This window comes from Poeciliopsis prolifica, unplaced genomic scaffold, assembly GCF_027474105.1.
Source record: "Poeciliopsis prolifica strain line A6 unplaced genomic scaffold, Auburn_PproV2 SCAFFOLD111, whole genome shotgun sequence".
In the NCBI taxonomy this organism is placed as follows: Eukaryota; Metazoa; Chordata; class Actinopteri; order Cyprinodontiformes; family Poeciliidae; genus Poeciliopsis; species Poeciliopsis prolifica.
The window spans coordinates 612,503-636,242 of NW_026562486.1; the positions used below are offsets into that span (position 1 = coordinate 612,503).

General features: G+C 38.9%; 2 protein-coding genes across 5 annotated transcripts in view; both read right to left on the bottom strand.

Moving 5' to 3' along the window:
* adgrg6 (adhesion G protein-coupled receptor G6) overlaps positions 1–2,645 on the bottom strand; it is a 63,707-nt gene extending 61,062 nt beyond the window's left edge. For all 4 annotated transcript variants that reach the window (XM_055023947.1, XM_055023944.1, XM_055023945.1 and 1 more), the window contains exon 1: positions 2,508–2,645. In XM_055023947.1, the coding sequence (XP_054879922.1) occupies positions 2,508–2,509 (2 nt within the window). In that variant the 5' untranslated portion in view covers positions 2,510–2,645. The remainder of the gene's footprint in view (positions 1–2,507) is intronic.
* Positions 2,646–7,011: 4,366 nt separating this feature from the next.
* Positions 7,012–23,740, bottom strand: part of vta1 (vesicle (multivesicular body) trafficking 1) — a 33,688-nt gene continuing 16,959 nt past the window's right edge. The window contains exons 6-8 of the mRNA XM_055023971.1: positions 19,772–19,996; positions 17,072–17,149; positions 7,012–8,389 (exon numbers count right to left, since the gene is read on the bottom strand). Of these exons, the coding sequence (XP_054879946.1) occupies positions 8,244–8,389; positions 17,072–17,149; positions 19,772–19,996 (449 nt within the window). The 3' untranslated portion in view covers positions 7,012–8,243. The remainder of the gene's footprint in view (positions 8,390–17,071; positions 17,150–19,771; positions 19,997–23,740) is intronic.

Below are 23,740 nucleotides of genomic sequence, written 5' to 3' on the forward strand. Positions count from 1 at the left end.
TAAACCACCAACATGTAAACCAGCAGTCAGGATGGAGTTTCATCTGAAACTTCTTCTTCTTCTGCTCTGAATGTCAGCAGGATCAAAGTGAAGCTGCAGGTGCAGAGATCAGATTTTCCCCCTGCAGTTTAATTAAATCACATTCCAGCTCCGTCTTCCAGGAACGGATCAGCTGTGTGTCCACCTGGACCCGTCAGCGGGTTGTTATTCAACGCCGCGTGAAGGAAACTTCAGGCCGCTTCACCTTCACAGGTTGAGCAACAATCACTGGAGAACCTCGACTCTTCCAGCTTCCCTGAAGTCACATTTTATACTAAATCACTAATGTGGATCTTCAGTTGGGAAAATCCTTCTAGAAGAATCTCAACATAAATTAACATTCCTCCTCAGATTAAAGGAAATTGTTTGAGGTTTTTAAACTGAGGAACGATCCGGTAAAAGTTTGATATTTTATTTTGGAGACAGAAACTCAGCGACTTGAATCTGCAGCCGAACCAAAATGGACGACCCAGATTGGTTCTGGACGAAAAGATGTTTGGACTCACTGATCCGCTAAAAGCAAAACTCATTTTTGTTTCGTACTTCATGGCTTTTTCTAACTTTAAAACCTTTAGAGCACTTAGAATCCCCTAAATCAACTCCGTTGAATAAATTTAAACGTCTGTGCTGAAGGTTTGGTCAGACTTTCAAATCCATGCTCTTATTTTGAAGAGGCTGAAGACTGTTTGGTTCCAGTTTTCTCCATTTTCTCCATGATGTCTTTATTCCATACCAGAAACATAAAGAAACAAAGTTTTAAACTTCCTTCATGTCACAGGTGAGACGATGAATCATCAGCAGAACCGGCTGAAAAACCCAGCAGAACATTTAAAGCTGCTTCACATGCTGAGTCGACGTCCCACCATCATCCAACCGCCACGGAAAGAAACTGAAAACTTTCACAGAACATCCAGGACTTTCTGAATTTATGAGCTGAAATCCGATCAGTCACCTGAGTTTCATGTCTAAACAACAGAACCGGAGACGGTTCTCAGCTTTTACATTTCCAGAAACTGAATTTCAGGCCAGCAGAACCCAAAATGTTTTTGGATAAACAATAAAACTCAGACAAAAGTGTCTCTTTATTTTTAAAACATGGAAAGACAGAAACAGTTTTTTTGTTTCAGTTTTGAAGCTGAACATTTGATTCAGCTGATGAAAAACAATCAACGTCCCTCGAAGCTATTTTCCATTTGGTCACCAGAAAGACCAACACAAAGAAGAGCAAAGAAGAAGAATCACTTTCATTCTACCTCTACATAAAATCCAAAAAGCTTTTTTAGGCCTAAACTAATCAGCAAATAGAGTCCAGATGTTTCTATTTTAATCTCTGGTCTCAGACAGAAAAAAAGAGCGTTTTGAAGAAGTGACTAAAAGCTACATGTGGCAGGAAAATAATCTTCACACAGCGTCCCTATGGGGAAACACGGTGGTGGCCGCATCATGCTGTGGGGAAGACAGTCAGGGCGGATGGGAGATGAATGGAGCTCAATCAATCAGCTCCTTCTGTTATGCATTACAAACATTTTCATTTATTGAAATCATAATGAATCTTCATTATTTTAACGAGACAAAATGAAATTAGAATCCCGAGCCGTCGATCCGGGCCTTTTCTTTAGATAAATCGTTTTTCATAAATTTGATAGCCGAGTAATTGAAGTTCAAATAAGTGACATGAGAAAAGCTTCATCAAACATTCAGAGTTGAGGGAAAATGTGAATTTTTCTGGTGACTGATGGATTGTTGAAGTTCAGCTTTTAATATTTTTTATTTACTTACAACATAATGAGACTTAAAATATTCTTAACTTCACTGGAGATCATTTCCTCAAGTTGTTGACAAGCAAGTCTTTTAATTTAAGTCTGAAATTAAAAATGAAGCGAGTTTCAGATGGAATTTATTTCTATTTACTTTCCAATAAGTGACTAAAATAAATGAAAGAATAAAAGAATCTTCCAGGCTTTGTTTACTTTCAGCTCCTCTGAGTTAAAACCACAGAAGGATCCTGATTGGTTTTCTGTTTCAGTCCTTTAAAAAACATCAGAGGTTTGTTTCCAGATTAAAGTAGAGAAATAAAACTGCATTTTAACAGGATTTCAACCACAGGAAATAAAAGTTACAGCTCAGTGATTATCTAGTTTCACTGCTCATAGTGACTATATATGAAACTGAGTGAAACTGGATGCAGTTTGCATCAAAGACTTTAGTAAAAACTGAATTCATTTAGTAGATTACTTTAAACTCGATCTGTCCTGATTCTAATTGTGCAGATGTCAGCAGATCCGTGGAAAACATCAGAGGAGGAAAAATTTTCTGCTCCGCGCATCACGACTGAGGATCAGCAGCAGCTGGAAGTTTGCATTCAATCAAGGAGCTGAAACTCCGAACAATCCCAGAACCAGGAGCCGAACCCAGGAGCCGAACCCAGGAGCATCTCCAGCTCCAAAAGCAAAGTTTCAAACACTCACATGTTGTCAGTGCAGCGGCGGCTGATCCCCCCGCAGGATCATTCTGTCTGTCCGCAAACTTTCAGGAAAAAGGAAAAAGAAATTCACAAAGACTCCAAACCAGCAAGATCCCAAACGCGTCTCCGCAGAGCGAGGCGCAAAAAGTCTCCAAAGTTTGAGGAGGAGGAGGAGGAGGAGGAGGAAGATAGGGGGGCGGTGTGCGTTCGCTTCTTTGACCCGGATTCACAGGCGGGGGGGCGGGGTTACAGGGAAACTTGTAATAAATGACTTTAAAAAATGATTTTCTTTCTTCATATGATTTTACTGGATTTTATATTACGTCACTTTTCATCCGATATTTTTGGGTGACTGATTAAAATATTATTCTAATATGAAAACATCTCACCAGGTTATCTCATAGCCTATTGTAAAAATAAAACATATTAAAACAGAATTCACTAAAGTTATATTTGCATTGAATTTCCAGAAATAATGACTGAAATAAAAGCACCAGAAACGGTTTTAGATCTGATTTTATTGTCTGGAGGGGAAAACAGAAAAACATCCATCCATGTTTATCTGAAAATAGAAAATTAAAAATGCATTTTGCTGCTGCAGACAGCTGATTGTGAAGAAACTGAAATGTTATTGAAATGCTGTAATTGGTTTGATTTCTTTATTTTTTGTGTCGAAATGTTTATGAAAAGGTTTTAAGTTGTTTGTTCATAATTCTCATCTAAATAGTTCAAAATAAAAGAGTGGGATTTTTATTTTGTAGCATAATAATGCTGCACATGTTCATATTCCAGAAGCAAAAATCTCACATGTATTTCCTTAAACATTCATGTTTGAGATTTCTTAGCATTTTAGATGAACAGAGAATCTGCAGTTGGTGATGAACAGTTAGATAATAACAGTTTCACCCTCCAGGAGAAAATAAAACCTAAAGAGGTTCATTTCTCTCATTTTGATAACTCTGATCATGCAGCAGGTTTCTGGTCAGAATCAGCAGGTTTGGATCATGATGTCATCAGTTCGGCCTCATCCAGACACAAAGTGACGTCAGAGCAGATGGATGTGCAGCCTGGGGTCAGCCGCTCATGCGCCTCATTTGCCTCTGAACGTCGGAGCTTCCTGCCCGATAAGAGCTTCAGGATGCTGCACGGATTTGCATGGCTGTGAAAGGCGCCTCAGAGAAACTGTCAGCTGCAGCAGAATCAGCATGTGGAGGGGAAGACACTGCTGACGTCACAGAGAGAAAAAACCTGAGCAGGAAACAGATAAACTCAAAGAGAAGCATGCAGGCCGGACTGGATGCTTCTCCTCTCAGTCTTTGATTGTCCAAAAATGAATAAAACCTGCCAACTGAAAATAAAAGCAAAATTATTTCCTGCCTGATGAATTTAGGTATTAAAATAACAACAGAGGAAATTCAGCACTGGTTGTTTCCAAACAGCAAAATGTTACAAATATGGAACAAAAACAATAAACTTCTCTCCAACGTACAGGAGATTATTACCAAAAATAATTCAACCATCCAGTTCAAATACTTTAAAAGGAAAAACTCACTAATATATACCAGTAAGAAAAGAGCCAGAAAAACAGAAACGGTGATGTCACAAGCTGCAGCTTCATTGTCCAAAACCTAAACAGTCCACTAATGCTGAAAAAATAAAAACTATTTCACAAATGCATCGTTTTCATTAAATAAGAAACAATTAAAATCCCATGAATACGTTTGTTAAAGTGATAAGTTATTAAAATTGATGCAGGGCCAAAAGCCTCTACCACTTCCTGTTTCTTCTTCTTTGTGGTTTGTGCCTGAAGCAACATGTGATGTAAAAATGTTTCTAAATAAACCAGAGCTTTTCCACATTTACAGTAAGAGAATTTATTTTCAAAATGCCAAATTGCACAATAGCATGGTCAATAGAAACCAGGTTTATTCAAGAGGACAAATTAATTATTTCCAAATAACTCAGATTAGTTTACAGCAAAATATACTGTGAATTGTCATTGCAACACTAAAATATGTGAAGCTAAAACTATAAATAATTATGAATAGTGGAGCCACAAATCATTTTGAACATTTAAAGATGAAGGTTTGACCTGCAGACCTTTGGAAATAAGAACAATTCAGCCTTAAAACACATATTTGTGACATCTTTGACTTGACCCAGGTTCACTGTGAGCTCAACGTCGGAAAAGAAAAACATGACGGATGAAAGGATAGAAGAGCAACTCAGACTGGAGCTGAGGTTTTGGAAATCCTAATCCTGAAGTAGAAATGCTGCAAACTGATGCTTATTTAAAAAAAATATTTGTGTGTGGTTGCTATGGTGCTATTGATTAACTTTGGGGATTTGTTTAAAATCGGAGGATCAGTTGTGCTTCAAGCATTTCAGGTCACGCATACTAAATTTTCCATGACATCCCCCAACGCGGAGCAGCTACCTTTAATGACCTGAACATGACATCATGCGTTTCCTGTAACTCTGCTTACTTTGGTCTCCTGGAGGTTTTATACGTGAGCAGAACTGAAGGCGTCAGTTTCTGCTTCAGGCTGCAGTTTAGCCTTCAATCAGGAGCAAAACAAGGTGAGAAGAGTCTGTAAGAACAAACAGATGGAGAGAAAACGCTTCAGGAGGCCAAAGTGGACGAAAAGAGAATGAAAAATGGAAAGTAAAACTATTTTATCCCACCTGGAAATATATAAAAGGAGAAAGCAGCTCTAATTATTATCTTATATTCTTGTTTTTAGACTGAAGGAAACCAGACGCTTCAGATAATTCACTCAGAATCATGTGAAGAAAACATTTTTTTTTTAATTACCCAAAACTGAAACCAGTTCAGATTCACCTGAACATAAATGACTCAAGAAGTTACAGACAGTTTGGTGAAATTTCAGGCTGCACCAAAAACATTTTTATGGGTGGACATAATGAGAACTTTTGTCTAAAATCTTTTCTGCCTTTTTAATGTTTCTGAACCAACTTTCTGTTCTCAACGAGAAGCTTAAGAACAAAATTCAAAAATCAACCATTAAATGACCGGGTTTAATCAAAATCAGTGTTTGAACATCGTTTTTATCCTGATCAACACGACCTCGTCATGATGAGGCAACAGACATTCCTCACATTTGTTTTATTTACCCAGAATGCCGTGCGCTGTAGTCCGGTTCCTGCTTTTGGAGCGCTCTCCGGTCTGAATTCACGTCAGACCAGAGACACACCAGACCTTCTAGACACATGAACCAGTTTGATTAGAAGAACCAAACTGGGCTGGAGAGAAACATCCCAGCTCCGCCTGCAGAGACTTTACTGTCAAATATAAACGATATTCAAAATCAGACGATGCGTTACTGAGAAACTGATCTTTTTTGTTGTAGCATAACCCTTTGGCTGAGACGACATCAGCATTGCTGCTCCCACTTTAATGCCCGTTTCATAACATAATATTGCAGTGTGAACTTTTTACTATTTCCATAAAATTCAGCCGAAAGCCAATTATCCGTAAGGTTTTGTGAGTGTTGTGTAAAAAGCTCAGAGCAGTTTCTGAAACCCCGACAGATTCAGATCTGACCACAGCTCTCCTCTGACCAGGCTGAGGTCATGGCTGCAGAGTCCCTGACCAAACTGAAACCACACGCCTCCTCTTTAAATACATGAATCACATTATGAGCTGAATGTGCATTCCTCCTTCATTAACGCAAAGAGAGGAAAAACTCACACCAATCTGAAACAATTCTGTTAGGTAAACTGGTTTGGAGTTTATTTTATAGTTTAGTGAAGTTTAAGAACGGACGGTTTACCTGATCTCAGATCTGTTCTGGTTCAGACCGGATCCGGGAGAGGAGGCTGAATGCTGGAGGAACATCTGGGTCGCATCATTCTGCAGCTTTTATGATTCTACTGGTATCTTAAAGCCGTGACCTTCAGCCTGCGCTGTAGACGTCTATACGATGAGGGTCAGAGGTCACAGATTTCACCTGCAGATGAAGCAGGATCCGGCTTCATGGGCAGTTCTTTGCCTGGTATTTATGCAGGTCTTCCAGTTTTCCAGCACTTTGTAGTGACTTCTGGTTCAAACGTTACAAACTTCCTGCAATGAAAAAACTTCTCAAGATTCTCAAATCCGACATCGCTGTCAGAAGATGACAAAACTCATTTAAAGCTCATTTAAGCATTTAAACTTCATTCCATCAACCTCAGTACTTTACTGTTACTGGATCAAATCATTCATTTCTAGTGCACTTTGGAATAAATGAGTGAATATTACAAACAAAACTGTGGATAAACTTCATAATTAGAATTTCCTACTGTAGTATAAAATGACTAAAAATCACGTTGGCATGTCTGTAAGTAGCAACAGCTTTCTGCAGCTACTTTTAGCAGGCTGAAATAATTCCCAAATGATTCAAACAGCCTCTGAACCTTTATTGTACAAATTTCTAGTGATGAATGAGACATTTGGAGCGAAGCTGAGGAAGTTTTCATTCTCATATTAACAGATTGTGAAGATCAGATAAGATCTACCAAGATGTTTATTAGCAGGTAAAGACTAATGTTACAGTAGCATGTTAAATCAACATACAGGTGTAAAAACCAAACAAAAAACAAACTATTAGTACCTGTGAGCTAACATTCAACAACGAGGCCATTATCAGGTGCTGAAAGGCTTCAGTTCAGCAGTGAATATTCAAATAAGACTGGAAAGATTTCTTAAAACCTGAGAAACATTGGCTGCACAGCTGAGCTTAAAAAGTTTTGTTTTGTTGTCACTGCATCAGTTTGCAACCATAAGCTCCGAGTCTCGGCTTTCATACTGAGAAATCAAGCAAACAGTGATGCTAATAGTCAGCAGGGTGAAGGTTCCCGAAAAGGAAACTAGCATAAAATGAACAGCACTAAGAGAAAAATGTCTTTAAATTAATTTAATGTGCCAAACATTCCAGGTAAAGTATTCCAGCAGTAAAAGGATTATCCTCAGTTTTTACAATCAAATCCCATCACCTGTTAAACTGTGAATTACTGTGAAAATAAACAGGAATATAAAACTAACTTTAAGTCACAATGAAGCGTTGAAAGTCGTTTGATTAAATTCAGATAAGTAACTTCAGCCAAAATAAGGGTTTTGTTTATGCTGATATTGAATAATTTGAGTTTGGACCAAATGATCCAGCTGTGGAACGATTTATTGACAGGAATTACAGGATTTATTCATCCAAACTGATATTTGTAGGTTTATAAAAAATAAAAGAGCTTCATGGATCAAACCTAAGCTCTAAAACACAAAGTCCATCATCAGTGAGTTCATTCCTATGTTTCTGGGGAGATTGACTGACATCACTTCTGGTGACAAAAAGCCTGAGTTGATAAAATGACACAAACTCAAGTTGGAGTTTTGGACCTACAGATGTTGTTTTCGGTCTTCTTTATTTTGAACCAGCTGAGATCGATACGAAGCACAGCGAGGAGGATGAGCTCGTTACCAGCTGGAGGGAGTCACTAACGAGGCTTTGAGTCCACAGGTCCTGCAGTCGGTTGGTCAGTTGTCCCGTCAGTTGCAGCGGCGGTGGACACAGGCCACCATTGTTCCGTCTGATTTCCATCGCGTCCTCGCCTGACGCTCGAGAGTGGCCATCGGCTCACTTTGGACCAGATTGGAGACAGATAGAGGGGAGGAAAAGTGGTGGGGGTTGAGATGGAAGAAAAGGAGTGGAGGAAGGAGGAGTCAGACTGGAGACAGACAAAGAGTTCATTCTTTGCCGGTGGTGAGGAGTTTCAGGGCTTTCTGGAGGTTCTGGATGGCTGTGCCGACATCCTCGTACTGCAGAGCGCTGCCGGCGTACTTGCAGTACTTCTGCGCCTTGGTGAAGTCTTCAGGGGAGAGCTGAACGCCACCTGAGGAAGGAAGGGAAGGAATGATCAGAGGAGGAAGTCAGGGGGATCAGACGTTAATGTGAGCCAATTAGAGGTGAAAAGAGGAGCAATCAGTCCTGATTACAGACATAAAGGCTGCAGATGGAAATACAAAGTGGACCAGGATCACTTTACAGTCAATACATGGCAGGCAGAGAGGAGGAGACAAATCTACTTCTAGCTAACAGCCAAGAATCAACAAAACACAATAAGAAAGGGAAAATATTCAACTGTGTTTTTAAATTTAAATGGTAATTCATTCAGTTAATGTTAAATCAACTTGGACATTTTCATTTGAACAGAACCAGAGTTCACTTCAACCGAACAGGGATCTAAGTTTGTAGGCGAATCAGTTCGATTACAAACCAAAGTTCAGTTCCCCAAATGAACTGAACTAGAGTTCAATTAAAGCGAACAGTGCTGGTGTGAATGCACCCTCACTTTAAATTGCCTAGTTAAGGATAAATTCACCCATTTTCTGCTTAAATATGATTATGTCTTCATGGTTAGTCTGGTAATCTGTTTAGATGTTCCCGCATCAGATGAAGGTGAATCCTTCTGGATCTCCTGTCTTTGGGTTTTCTCCCCTTAAGATGAGATGAGAAAATGAGATCTCATTGTCTGAACTATCCCAGTGAACTGCAAGAGACCGCGCAGCAGATCTGGAGTCTTAAACTGGACGCAAAAGGAGAAGCGGAAATGTACCGGAAAAATGAGACCTTTAAACCTGAATCTATTCACAAGATGTTTGGAGGAGAAAAAGCAAAACCAACCTGGAGAGATGCCAAGGTCTTTCACTCCTCATTAGTCCTTGTAGCAGACATTGTATTTGCAAACCTACCCAACTCCCTCTTCTGAATCATTTGGTGATAAAAGTTTCTAAATCGCTTGATAAGAGGAACACAGAACGTGTGAGAGATCAAAGAGTTTTAATAGGCAGTTTCAGTAAATACTGTAACCAGCCGTAACATTACCGTGCTTATCTTTCCTCCACAACAACCCGTCTAATCGGAGAGACCTGAATTATTTCATAACAAAGTCAGCATGGAGCGAATTCAGACTCTGAACGTTCCGTTTTATTTTACAGCTGCCTGCAGCCTTCAGATGCATCCCTGCTATAAGATACCCAATGAGTCGCTGGCAGGCCTTTGCTGAACTCCATGCTGAAGAGTAAGACTCTTAAGTCTTAAGCAAGATTTAAGAGTCTTACTTTTTGTATATGTTGTGTATCTGTGTCTTATTAAGCTGCTCTCCCTCCACCCTGCAGGTTCCCTCGAGGTTTGCGGCTCAGCCTGAAGGAGGGCGGAACGCCATGCAGCACAAACTGCCTCCTTCCCAACGCAGGAATCCAGAAAAAGTTGGAAAACTAGGCAGTAAAGATTTGTCTAAATTTTGCAGTAATAACTGAAATGCACTGAGAAACTCCTTGGACAATAAAATGAGTTACAGATTATTTAGATAACCAACTTTGTATCAGTTACTGCATCCCAACTTTGATTTACAGTGTGTGACTAAATGACACATTATGCAGGAAACGGTGCTGTGTGAGCACAGGGAGTAAATGCAGCATATTTATATTTGTATTAGTCATATTTGATATAGAAGTTGTCATTAAAATCATTATGGACTCATCTATAAAAAGTGAGACAGAAGTTAATTTAATTGCTTAGTGAAATGCCTCCAGGTCCTAAAATCTGTTTGTTTAATGATCAGGACATTCTCAGCCGTAACAAACTGTCTCCTCATCCATTTTTATGACGTTTCAGCAACAGCTAAATACAGAATAATGCCCAAGTACTAAGTAACTTATGTTTAATGGCAAATGTAAAAATCCGGCTTTAGGACTAATCCAATATCCTTCTCAACCTTGTCATATTTTCTGTCTACTGGTTTCTCTAAGTGTGTTCATGCAGTCGAACTCTGGGTTCGAAAAATATGTTCCAGCCAAGTATTGAAAACAAAAGCTAAACCCAGGAAATTAAAACTCTGGATGAAATACGTGCTGCACATTTTATCAGGTCTATTCAGATGTTTCCTGGGGATTTACAAGAAATGTTTTACAAAACCTTAATTCCTCCAGTACATTTCTGGTGTCCCTTCCTCAATCTGTCTTTTCCTCCCCAGAGGAAACTCCTGACTCGACCCGTGGCTCAGCGGGCCTCGGCGCGGTGCCGTCCAAACAGAACCCGAGACGCCGCGTGGGACGGCTCTCGCTCCGCATATCCAACACAACCATCTGCACAGCTGCACGTCTCCAAGCCATAAAACGAGTGACACGCAAAATGATAACATACTAATGCGTCGTGAGGAATAACGTTTAATAAGCCAGCCTGGCGCTTTGCGAAACGGAGGGAGAAACTTCTGAGTGTTAAAGTGCTGAGTCTGAGAAAAACTCAGTTTAAGTTGCTGCGCAGATTAATGTGTTACTTTGTAATCCTTTCATTGATTCAGAAAAGAAAATGAGATTCCTATTAAAATGTGATTCCTGTTTGTAATGTTTAAATAACAAAAATCCTCAATGAACCTGTATTTCAAGCTTTTAAGATTCTCTCCCTTCACTTTATCCAGAGTATCTTAACTTTACAGAAACACTCGGTTAAAACGTTATTTAGTCTGTAGTTCTCTTTAAACATTTATTAAAAAAACAACTAAATCTTAAGCCTTGGATCCTGAGAGTGATTTTCCTGAAAACAGAAAAGTTGGTTTCTTCAAGTTAATCACAGAGATCCAAGAATAACAAAGTTTCATGAAAATAACCTTTGAACTTTCAGACAGGAACCTGCAAGGTTGCAGAAGGAATCCAGGTCTAACCTCAGATACTCAGGCAGGTAACTTCAGTTTGAGTAAAGTAACCTATTAGTTTCTAGAAAGTAACTAAATGAACAACAAATGATTAATTTGTGCTAAATTGACATCTGAAGTTCAAAACAGTGACTCAAAGGGAACCTGTGTGATAATAAAATAACCTGAATGTGAGAAAGTAACCAGGTAATTCCAGACCTGTAGGTTGAAAAAGTAAAGTGATTTCCTGGAAAGTCTGTAAATTCTGGGAAAGTGAACCGTAAGGCATGAGAAGGTAATGTTAAAGTGATGTCAGAGAATATTCTGTACGTTCTGGGAAAGAACAAGCTCCAGGTTGCCATTCATCTCTGCCTCTGATAATCATCGTCTGTTTTGTTGGGAAGCGAAAGGCTCTGATTTTTTGTAACCTGACAGGAAGTTGGACGTGACGGTTTGTGCATACGCTGGGAAGAAAGCGACAGAAGGGTTGTGGGTGTGCGCTTGGAGAATGGACAAGAGCAAAGCCTCACTGAGGCACAAACATGAATACATTAAAAGTCTGAGTAGAGAAGTTCAGAGCTGAAAACTGGCATACTGACGAAGAGGATGCAGGACAAGGCGTCTTCATCACGTCTGTGTTCGCCTTGTGGGGCGGTTTAATGTCTGCAACCCATGATTTATGTTCCCATAGTGTGCCTCACTTTATTTAAATTAAATCAACTTTAAATGGAAACAGAGACGTGCAGCCAGTGATGGTTTACATGGTTTTGATGAAATGACATTTTGTCCTCTACGGTTAAAAATGGTTTTAGTTTCCATTTAAACCTGAAAATCGAGACATAAATGAGTGAAGCATTGTTTCCTGTTGCAGTGGTTTCTAAGGTAGAAAGAAAGCATGAAGTTCAGGGGGTTCAGTAGCTTTAAGTGTAGTGATTATGAGCTCAGGTTTGCTGGTTTAAAAACTGAGCTCAGCAGTATGTAATGGGGTGTAGAAACCACAGCAAGCAGTAACTTCAACACTTTATTTAAATCCACAGATGGGAACAATTTCTCACCCAGAGTTAATATGCATTAAATAAAATAATATCACCAAATGATTCTTCTACTTAAAGGTGAGATTAGTGGGAGCCGTTAGAGACCAAGGAGAAGGTCTCTGGGTGATATTTCTAAAACGCAGAGCAAGCTGAACAAGCAGAGCGACAGATTATATCTCTTGGTTAAACGGCGCTCAGAAAATATGCTCTTTTGCTCTCTTACAACGTTAACGAGGGAAATCACATTGAACCATAAGTCTCTAATCCCTCGTCTGATTATCCGACAAAATGTGCTGACTGTGTATTCCCAAGGATGGGAATCGCTTGAGACAGAGAAGGAAAAAAAATGGAAAAGTTAATAGAAAAAGTCTGCAAAGCAATGAGCCAGAAACCAGAGATCACGAGGAGGAGAGGATTTCAGGGAATAATGAATCAGCAGAAGGAATAAAAGGGATGGATGATAAAACCAAGATGCAGTTTATTGTGGCAACTCGGCTGTCTAAATGTTGGATTTCTTACAAAATTGTTTATCATTTCAGTTCATCGTTACATTAATTCCCATGAGCTAAAACTATGTGGTATATATTTTCAAGTTGAATTTCAGAAGGGAAAACCAGAAATATTAGAAAGATAAAAACAAAAATGTATCAAACTTCAAATTAGGGAATTTTTCACCAACTTTTCTCCCCAGAAGGAGCAGTTTGCATCACCGACCACATTTTAATTTTGCTGTTAAATTATGTGAATCAATGTTCCTACCAGCCTTAAAAGATGCTGATTTAAACACCGGTGGGATTTGAAGAACCTCCAGCATGACCATTACAACATCTCCAACCAAAACTATAGCTGCTTAATCTCAGCGTTATGGGATTTCTCTTTTTTGTTAGAGAAAGATCATGAGCCATTTCTCCAGCTAGCTCGAGACTAGTGCCCTTCTTTTGATTGTATTTACCCAGAATGCCCTCCGCTGCAGTCCACTTCCTGCTTTTGGTCTGCGTGGTGTTCACATGTACGCCAGAGTTCACTTCAACCGAACAGAGACCGAGAAAACCAGAGTTCGGTTCACCTCCCAAAATGAACCGGACTTCCTAAGATAACAAACTAGAATTTGATTAAATGGGGCTCAGAAATAAAAAAGTATTTAAAACTGTCCTATCAAATATGAAAGCTCAGTTTCTTTGAATCACCAACGATCAGTAACGTGTTCAGGCGTCCTTGGTAATGGAAGGCATAACATTAAAGAAAAGAGTTACTGAAGGAAGCAAGTTTAACATAATTTAAAGTTTTGTTGAACAGAGCAGAAGCAACAAAAGTCACTTTAAGAAAAAGCTTCTAATTAAATAAAAGTTTTTGTTTTCCTGCCGTAAAGAGCCCCTGCAGAGAGTCCACACTGGGCAGCTGAACAGAAAACACATCCTTACAGCGTAATTGGCTTCTTCTCCCCAGTCTGTTACACACATTTAAATTAGATTCAATGAGACCCATTTTTCTTCATTTAAAAATCTTGGACCGGAGCTTAATGTGCTCCTCAAACAGGTGGATTCTTTTTAATTGTACCAGCAGTCAGGCTAAAGGGCAGCGGCCTGGATCATTCACGCCTAAAGTCACTCTGCAAGGAAAAAGTTTCTTCAGCTTTTCAGCAGGTAACTCTGGATTTCATCCAAACTGTGTAAATTAATCCTAGCACCTCTCTATGCAGGTAATGATTCTGCTGAGCAGGTGAAACAAATCTACAGAGAAATACATTGTCATTAAGACGACTTCAAACTGTCATTTCAGGCTATTTTAGGCTGAAAAGTGAGCGAGACTAACCTTCAAACGGCTCAGCAAGGAGCAGAACTACGAGTTTGGCACCAGAAAACCAAACTTTCTTTAGCGCCAAACATTCAAACATTTGAGAAAAATTGGATTTCTATAGAATTTTACAAAAAGTGAATCTGGTGCAACAAAAATTAAAAGCTGGAATGATCATGTTAGTTATATATATATTTTTACAATATATTTTTGTAAAAAAAAAAACAAGAATTGAATTAATTGCTTAATAAAAAAACAAAAAAAGTTTTACGAGCTGGTGTTTAGGACAATCACGGTTGCTAGGTGACAGGACATAAACCAAAGTGTGGACGGGAATAAATATAAAACCATTTAATTTCTTAGGCGATCACTTCCGAATTTGGACACAACCACAGAAAATATTGGCATGAAATGAAGAAAAAGTGAGATTTCCTGGTTCTCATGGTGACTTTCCTTCTCTTCAGAAAAACGTTGGACACAACGACGGATGCAGACTGGAAGCTGAGCCTGAAAAGGCTGCAGTGAAAACTGTGAGTTTAATCCAAAAAACTATTAAACCGTGAATGTGGGAACCTTCTATTGGCCACACAAGTAAAGCTTTATGGGTTAAAGAGACACTTCAACTCCACTTTGAAAACGTCACAGACTAAATATAATGGGAATAAATATGTTTGGTGTGTGTGCTCTGGTGTGATTTGACAGAAAAATGTTGACTCAGTCATGTAAATGAGATTTTTCTGGAAGCAGTTTAAACTGATTGGTGCGTCTGCTTCACATTCTGCCTCCTCACCAACAGGCTGCAACATTTCCGACGATCCTGAGCCAGTTTTGTAAACATGCTGTTATCCTGTTGTTCCTGATCAAACCGCATGTCTTAAAGTACTTTACGTCTGACTTTTTCCAACTCTTTTGGAAGAACAGAAAACCACAAATTGTGCAGGAAACTAAAGATTAATGAGGCGATTTAAAACTTCTGTGCTGGGATCATTAGTTATATTCAGGGTTACTTCTCAACAATGACTAAAACTGTTATTGTAAATGATTCCCAGTGACAGGAGTTTCCTCTTCTGCATGGAGCAGAGTGACAGACTCCCCCTCTCCCACCTGTTGCTTAACGCTGCATTAACATTTTTAAGACTATATTCTTATTCAGTTAAACTGTTTTAACCTTCCTCTGAACAACTTTGAATGTTTTATTGCAATAATTTTGCTGTGGTTATGAATTTTGGGGTGAATTTTTCATCCATTATGTCTTTTCTGATTTCTCTTAAACCAAATAAAATGATCTATGCCTGTTCATAGATTTTTATTAAAAAGCATTTGGTAGAAAGTCTTTGTTTATAGAAAAGGGAAACCTTTTCTATAAATATGGAAAATAAAGTAAACTAGGAAGCAAAGTTTAAAGCTCCTTTTGCTTTTAAATCAATGTTGCAGACGTTACATGCAGATTTTGCAGAAGAGCTTACAGAAAATCTAAAACGATCTTTTCTTATTGGGTTCATTGAAGAAACCATTTTCTTTTGGTTTTGTAAAAGTGGACTGGCCAAAGAGCCTCAGGGTGCAGACCGCTGCTCTATAAGGAGCCGAGTGGCAAGAAATATTTTAAAAAGCCTCAAATCTTTAATAACCACCAGTTTTAAAAACTATCAACTTCTGAAAGGTTGAACAAATATCTGACTGGAGCCAAACTGGAATCTGATTCGTTTTCATGTGGTCACATTTCATAAAGGCTTAAGAAAAAAGTTTGCTTTTATACAGATGTAAAAACAAACACTGGTAAATTAGCACCTTTTGAAAGAGCTCAGCTCTACAGCCTGTAAATTACAGAAAACCTATGGCTGGTGTTCAGAGCAGCAGCTAGTGGTTAGCGTTTCCACGCTAACCACTAGCCCTCAGTGAGGCTCGCCACCAGCTGCTGGTCAGTCAAAACGACAAAGGGGCGGATGGCAGAAATAATTTTGAGTTGAGAGCGTTGAGAAGTGATAATTATGAATTTTTACGTTCGAAGTGAATTACAAGAATAAAAGTCATCAGTACGAGAAAAGGTCAGCATTTTGAGATTTAATTTTAAGATTTTAATTTCAAGTCGTTATAAGTATCAAGGTAATAATTTAGAGATTTAGTCATAATTACGAGAATAAGACAGTTACGTTGTAATTTCAAATTGTGCCGCTGCATTACGTAAAACTTCATAATGACTTCATTACTGACTTTCTGTAAGACTTTTATCTTTTCTTTTTTGGCAGAAATAGCCTTCCATACTTTCCTATGTTTTGTTTCAAAAAGCAGTTAAACAGAAAACTACATTATAAATGATTATTGATTTTTTAAAACTGTTTTTATGTGGCCCATTTTTGGCATTTCAGGCTTTCCATATGGATATGATTCTCTTCATGTTTCAGGGCAGATTTGCTGAATAAAATGGATGATTATCGAATGTAAAGTCAGTGACTGGGCCAGCAAAGAGTCCAACTATGACACGGTTTGTATGAACTGCATTATTCAGTTTCTCTCAAATTCCCACTTTGACTTTATTTCTGAGGTCAGATTTAAAATACAGAACATCTTAAAATCAAACTCCTGTCAGGAGGCACTGATGGATGGTTACACTCTAGTCTCTACTTCCTGTGCAGCAGTTTAAAAATGATTTAGTCAATGAAACTAAATCCCTCAACTAAGACTCTGATGCTGCAGCTGTTACAGGTCAAATCTTAATCCTTTGAGGTTAAGGTGAAACTTTAAAGCCACTAAATGTCATCTAAAAATGAGTCTGACGTTAAAGGTTCTCCTGCTGTCTGACCAAGTTCCTGTTCCAGGCACAAACTTGCAATCAAATTAACCTCAGATCAACTATTTCTGCGTTTTAGTTTGCTATGTTTGTTTCCTGTTCGGCTGAAGGTCACGTCCTCCATGTGAATAAAAGCCTTTTCCAGTTTGAAACGGAAATGTTTCAAGGCCACAGTTGTTATAACATGAATTGAATCATTCAGGACAGACAGTTGACGTAACAAACCTTTTTTAAACCAACTGCAGTATCAGTGTGTTTTATCCTTACCCTGCTGCTGGGCGTTGAGCAGTGACGGGTCAACAGCAGGAACCGACCGGGCAGCAGCGACTGGTTTACCAGCTTCTCCTGGACAACAAAGACAAACACTAAACCATCACCAAGTAACCAGTTAAAAAGGTTTTCAAACAGTTGGGTGAAAACACTGCTCCTGCTAAATAACATTAGAAGCTGAGCTCCCACTCCAGTCTCAGGTTTTTTGCAGGCCCAACAAGTTTTCTGCCAACTTTGACCCTCCTGCTCCTGCTGAAGAAACCCCACAGCATGATGGTGCCACCACCAGGGTTCACCAAAAACTAAACTGCATGTTTAGTTTTCCATGTCAGCCAAACAGTTTCGTGTTGGTCTTATTTGCTGTGTTTCTTGGTTCTCATATTGTTCTCTAATGAAACTCTGAAAGTCATTAGCTAGTTTATTAACTAGTCATTAGCTAGCTTACTAACAAGTCATTAGCTAGTTTACTAACGAGTCATTAGCTAGTTTACTAACGAGTCATTAGCTAGCTTACTAAGAAGTAAACTAGCTCGTTAGTAAACGAGCTAGTTTACTAACTAGTCATTAGCTAGTTTACTAACTAGTCATTAGCTAGTTTACTAACGAGTCATTAGCTAGTTTTACTAACATGTCATTAGCTAGTTTACTAACTAGTCAATGACTAGAGGAATGAAAATAAACAGGACTGAAACAAAAACAGGCTATTTCTTTTGGTAAACATCCCAAAATCTCTCATTTTTCTTTCACTTCAAAACTTCTGGAACAATTGGTCTCGCATATAAAATCACAAGAAATTAAGTTTGTTGTTATTCAAACTTAAAAACTCTAAAAGGTGTGAAAGCTTTTAGGCTCTGTGCGGTTTCCTGTGCCTGTCGGTTGGTCAGAGGTGATTTTTGGAGCTAATATGCCCTAAATACATCCCCGCTTTGATCTTATCAGTCTAAATAACATTTTTCCTCAAGTTTTGTTGCTGTTTAGGATACAATTTTGCCATATTTTGCTGGGAGAGAATACACGTTCTCCTTTAACACTTCCAAACAAGCTACACTTGTTTCACTTTTAACTTACCAACAGCTGAAATCCAGGAAAACTTTAGAAGTTAAAACCATTTAACTGCCTATTTTCTTTAGAACATTTTAGATATGCATTATAACAAAAATAAACAATTTCCATGAATAACTAAAAGTCACATTCCACAGAAAATCAGCAAATAGGCAGTAATTCACTGCAATTAAAAATATACTTAAATCCCTGTCGGTGATTCCTTTCCCTCCTGTGCTTCTGTAAACCTGAATGCTGTGAAAAACAACAAATCTATGAAAAACCTGGATAATCCTTTTCTGGAACTGCATTTTCTAAATTAATGCACAAAAAGACACCTTGTCCTTTTTGAGGGCCTCAAGGGACACAAAACAGTTCATCATCCATCTCATTTTCAGAAACACCTTGTCTGTCAGCACTTAGTGATTGGACGAGCTCCACGTTTACCTTTGACCCTCTTTAATCTTAATCAACAATTTGTCTCTGCAGACATGTTTGACGAGATGCCAGCCAGACAATAACTCAGCAAAGTGAGTGTTTGCATTTCTTGTGCCAGCTCACTGTGCAGAAAGCTGTTCTCTTTAGCTAAAGCGGATGTCAAATGTTGCCTGATGGGAAGATAAATTAAGCTTCTTTCACATGTGTGTTGCAGGAGTTCTTCAGGAATCTTTTTGTCTTCAGAAACCAAACTGCATCTTCTGTCACCCAATGACTGGAAATAATGCAATGAATATTTAGCAAACAACTTTCACTGCAGAGCCACCTCTTCAACTTCATAAAAACACACACTTGTTTGCTGAAGAGTCTCTGTGGAGGGAATATTAACTCTAATGCCAGAAAACTGAAAACAGATTAAACTCATTAATTTACAATGCAGTTTCTTTTGCTGGTACATGAAAAACAGGAAAAACCTGGAAATACTGCCTCACGATCCTTCTTTTATTCCTTGGTCGAGTGAATCAATTCCAGCTTGGGATGAGGCAATACCTGACATGTGAACTCACATAAACACTGAAGTCAGAGTAATCAAAATATTATAAAATCTGCACACATAAGTATGATGAGCAGACCCTAAAAAAACCAGGAAACAGATCAAATTGAAGATAAAAGATGAGTCAAAGGTAAAAGAAAACCTCACCTGAACATCCTGTCTCTAAGAAACCGAAACAATAAAGAGACACAGGACTCTCAAAAATATTCAGTAACCCAAGGAGAGAACCTGCAGGATCTCTAATAAATCTGATTCATCAACTTAGAATAAACCAAACAGCCCCAGCTTTCCAACTAAGACTTGATTCACTCGAAAAGGAGTAAAACCGCCTAATATTATTACGTTTCTTTTAAAATCTCAAGGACGAATGAATTTCCAGGAAAACAACCTCTGGTATTCACAGAGGTTAGGGGTCACAGCCGCCTGCTCATCGCTGAAATTCATAAATAGTCAAGTATTTTCTAAATACACTCGTTAATACCGATGCAAACGCCAGCCAGGTATTATTCCGTCTCTGTATTTTCAGCTTCAGTCTGTATTCAGATATCAAGATAATAGGAAGGAAATGTTGTGCATAATTTTGTAGTAGAATAGAGAAACATAACTGGATATGATTCATTGGTGGGAGTGTAAACCTTCAGCAGGTGTTGGGGTGTTTAGTGTACCTGCAGGAGGTGGCAGCTCTGCCGGAGTGTTGGCTGGTGCGTGGGCCCCTGGTGGGATCTGGATGTTGTTGTAGTTCGATGCAGGGGGGCCTGTTGGACCCGATCCCGGATCCTGTGCGAAGCCGATACCTGGAGCTGGACCTTGATCTTGATTCTGGTTTTGATCTGCCCTGAAGGAGCCTCCATGTGAGAAACTCTGTCCTGAGAAACCTTCCGCTCCAAACTCTGAGGCAGAAAGAAAACACGTTTGGCTTGTTTAAACAGTCTTCATAATTTATACCAAGTTTGTAGATTTCCCCATCTTTGCCAGTAGCTCTAATATTAATCTGCTTTGACTTTTCACTGCTCACAATTGCTTCTTTTACTTTTTCTCAGCTACAGCGGCTCTGTGCATTTTCAAGCAGGAACTGAGCCCTGCTTCTATAGGATTCAGTGTAAGTGGGTTAATTAACCTCTGGAGAGCAGTACACTGTGTTTAACACACATTCTGGCTCCCACTCCCTCCACCACACAAATATACCAGTGGTGGTTACAGAAAGACCATTGTCTCCCCACAGCTCCGCTCGGACTTTCCATTGGCTGGGAAAGGGACGTGTTGAGCAAGAGGAAAGGAATGGATGGAGGGTGGAGGTAGGGGGACCGAAGAAAGGAAACAACTTCCACCGCCGGGCTGCAGAAACAGAAACGAGGTGTTGTTGGTTCTGGTTACCACAGGAACATTTGTGTTCGAGCAACATGTTGCATTTCCAGCAGTCTGTCTACAAGTTTCCTTTTGGCTCTCCAGCAGATAAACGATGTCGTCATGATGCTATTTTTGGTGAGGAGTCATCATATGGTGAGCAGCATGGGAACATATATACAGCATTCGTCCCCAACCAGAAATAAACTGGGGAAAAGGATTTAAAAACTAAAAAGTCTCCATGCATTTATTGCATTGTTTATCAATTATGGTGATACAATGTGATTTATTGTTGTCACAAGAAATTAAGTTCCAGGTAATTAAGATTAAAATTGCTAAAAAACTGTCAAACAAGTGATTCCAAGTGTGTAGGATGATTTAAAAGCACCTTTTGATAAGATTGTTTGATCATAAACGTCACTGCCAGTTTCCCAGAGAGCCTGAAAACTAAGACGAGTCACTGAGTCAAAGAAATGAACGGACCTCCTACAGAGCCTGTCTGTCTGCAGAGGGAGTGAAAGTCCTCATCCTCACTCCATCCAAACACAGATTATTTATTTTCCAAAAACCCATCAGGAGGCAGAAAGTAAAAAATGAAATAGTTTGAATATATGGAATTCAATGAAACTGTTTAAATTCTATTCATGGCAATTTAACCAGAAATATATTTCAGAAGAGGAAGAATCGCTGATGAGATGAGAAATCAGCTTGAGAATTTCTGACATTCATCATTATTCTCAAAACACCTCACTTTGGGTTAAAATATCTCCATTTTAAAGCTGTAAGTGAAACCTAGTTAGGACTTTAAAGAACCATTCCCTCAGGTAAAATTTTCCCAATGTAATAAAGAACTGTACTATAAAAAATGTGCGCGTAAGAAAGACCATAATGGTGATGACTAAAATATTTGAAGACATTTTATGAGGTATATTCTGCTTTTTGAAGAAGGTTGAGAATTGAGCAAAAAAATGATTTGGGTCACATTACTGTGTGAAAGTAATTTTTTTTATTAATATGTATATTTTCCTCAACAAATACAAACATATTTGGTGTTTTAACTACTAAAATTAGGTTCAAGTGTTTTAAGAGGAATTCTGAACTATTTCAACTATGCATGGACAGCTGTTGACACTATCCAATGAAATTATATGAAACCTTCAGTGAAATACTCAGACCAGGGCGAGGCAGACAACAACATCAGCTATATGTTAGTGGGAATAAACTACCATGATGTCATCAGTGTCAGAGAGACAGCAGAGCATTCTGGGAAGAGAAAAACACAGGCTGTTAAAGTGAGACGCTAACACCAGCAGACATTGGGGTGTTTTCTGACAAGTTGATGTCATTGTAAACCGGCCATGTTTTGGGGTCAAACAAACCCAAACGTATGCGGGCTGAGAGGGCGTGGCCCAGCAGATGGGCTTTGTTTCTTAATTTCACCGAGTTGAGAAGCATGTTGCAAGTTTTCTCTTCCAAGGAGGGAAACAGGTTTCAGTCCAAACTTGCTTATGTCAAAACAAATGTCTGGTTCTGTTCCCAAGAGGCTTTTTATAGAATATCAAACTTTTATAATTAACTAAGAAAGTCAGAACAGATGTTGCAGATTCCCGAGTGTTGAAGGAAAAGCTCAACATAAGGTTGAAGTCATCAGGGCCTGGGATGATTCAGTGATTACAATGCTTCACAGTCACAATGAAAACACAGAATACTAATCCATTCACACTTAACCCGTCCCAGAAGATTTACACTCCTGAATCACTCTGATCCATCTAGACCTCTAACATCCAAAGCCAAACAATCTGCTGTGCTCCTCGATACAATCGCAACTCTGACATGTTTTCTGTGATAACATAAAACCATCTGGGCTGTTTTAAAGGAGTCTGTTACAGTCATCAAAGAAACACACGACTAATCCAAAAAAAAAGGTATCAGGGATTTCCATCAAGTAATAAAACAGCAGTGGAAGAATCCAGGATAACAGAAGAAACCCAAACTGGACCAAGGGGGTCAGAAACATGTTGGTCTTTTTAGTTTGACAAACAGAAAGAAAGTTGCAGGAGATTCATGCAATGATAACAAAGTTAGTCTCTTTTTGGTTTGGGTTTAGTTTGTTAGGTTTGGTTGGAGCTGCGTTAGTGATGATGGCTGGCTTGGTTGGGTCAAGCTGCTCACTGGATCTCTGGGTTTGTGGGTCGATTACTGGATTGGGTTGCTTGCTTAGTTTGTGTTGGGTTCTCTGATTGGATCCAGAAAGTTCTTAGAGCTTAAAATGTGATGCTGTTTCCTTACATGATCTGTCTGCTGAAAGAACAATGATACTGATGTGCATTTCTGTGGCTATATGTGATTAAAAAAGGCTCACAGTGGGCCATTTGCCTTGCAGCAAAAGCTGAAACGACCTCTGATTAACCCCAATAAAGTTCAGCAACTTTTTACTGACATTTTACCATGAAATGCCTCAGAGGGATCTGATTGGTAAAAGGTAACAGTCAGAATAAGGATACAAAAAAGAAAAACACCAAGGAATAAACTGAGGACAGTCATCAGCAAGGGATGAGTATATAATGCAACAGCGACCTTACCAGACTTAAAAGTTTTTCCAATGTTTATAAAAAATGCAAGATTAAATTTTGTTTTTTAAAAAAAAAATCAAGAAAATCTTGAGATTTTGTCTCATATCTGTGCTGCGGTGCAGGACGGTAAAACAAACCTTTTGGGAAATTGTACTGTGGTCAAAACAAAGACAGGTGAAATATTAAGACACCAGAAAACCAGTTTATACCAGTAAAAACTCGACAAAAACAAAGTTACTGTAAGAGCAACGTCTTTATTCAGCACAACAACGACTCAAAGCAACTGAGAATCTGCTGGTAGGTGTGAACGCAGGTGTGCACATGAGAAGTCCAACAGGTGGCTAACCCAAAACACTCAGCGCTGTAAGGAAAATAAAAAAGCGCTTTGACAAAGTAACACATTAAGGGTGATTTTGTGCCTTTTCGGACACATTAATGTCAGAAAAAGTCCTGAAATTATATTTTTAAAATCCTCTGATTCTTCAACTGGGTGTTAAAGTAGCTTCTTTTGTCTTTTTAACAAGAAAAATAGTCCAGTGTTTGTGGGTAGAGGTCACAATGAGTCTCTGGTAAATGCTTCTTATCTTTTGAATTACTTTCTGCAGAATCGGGAACAATCAACCACAGTCTCCAGTCCATTTTCCCCCAACAAAAAGTTGCCCAAACAGTAGCTTTAAAGGTTGTTACTGGGCATATCTTGTCGTATGAGCTCAAACA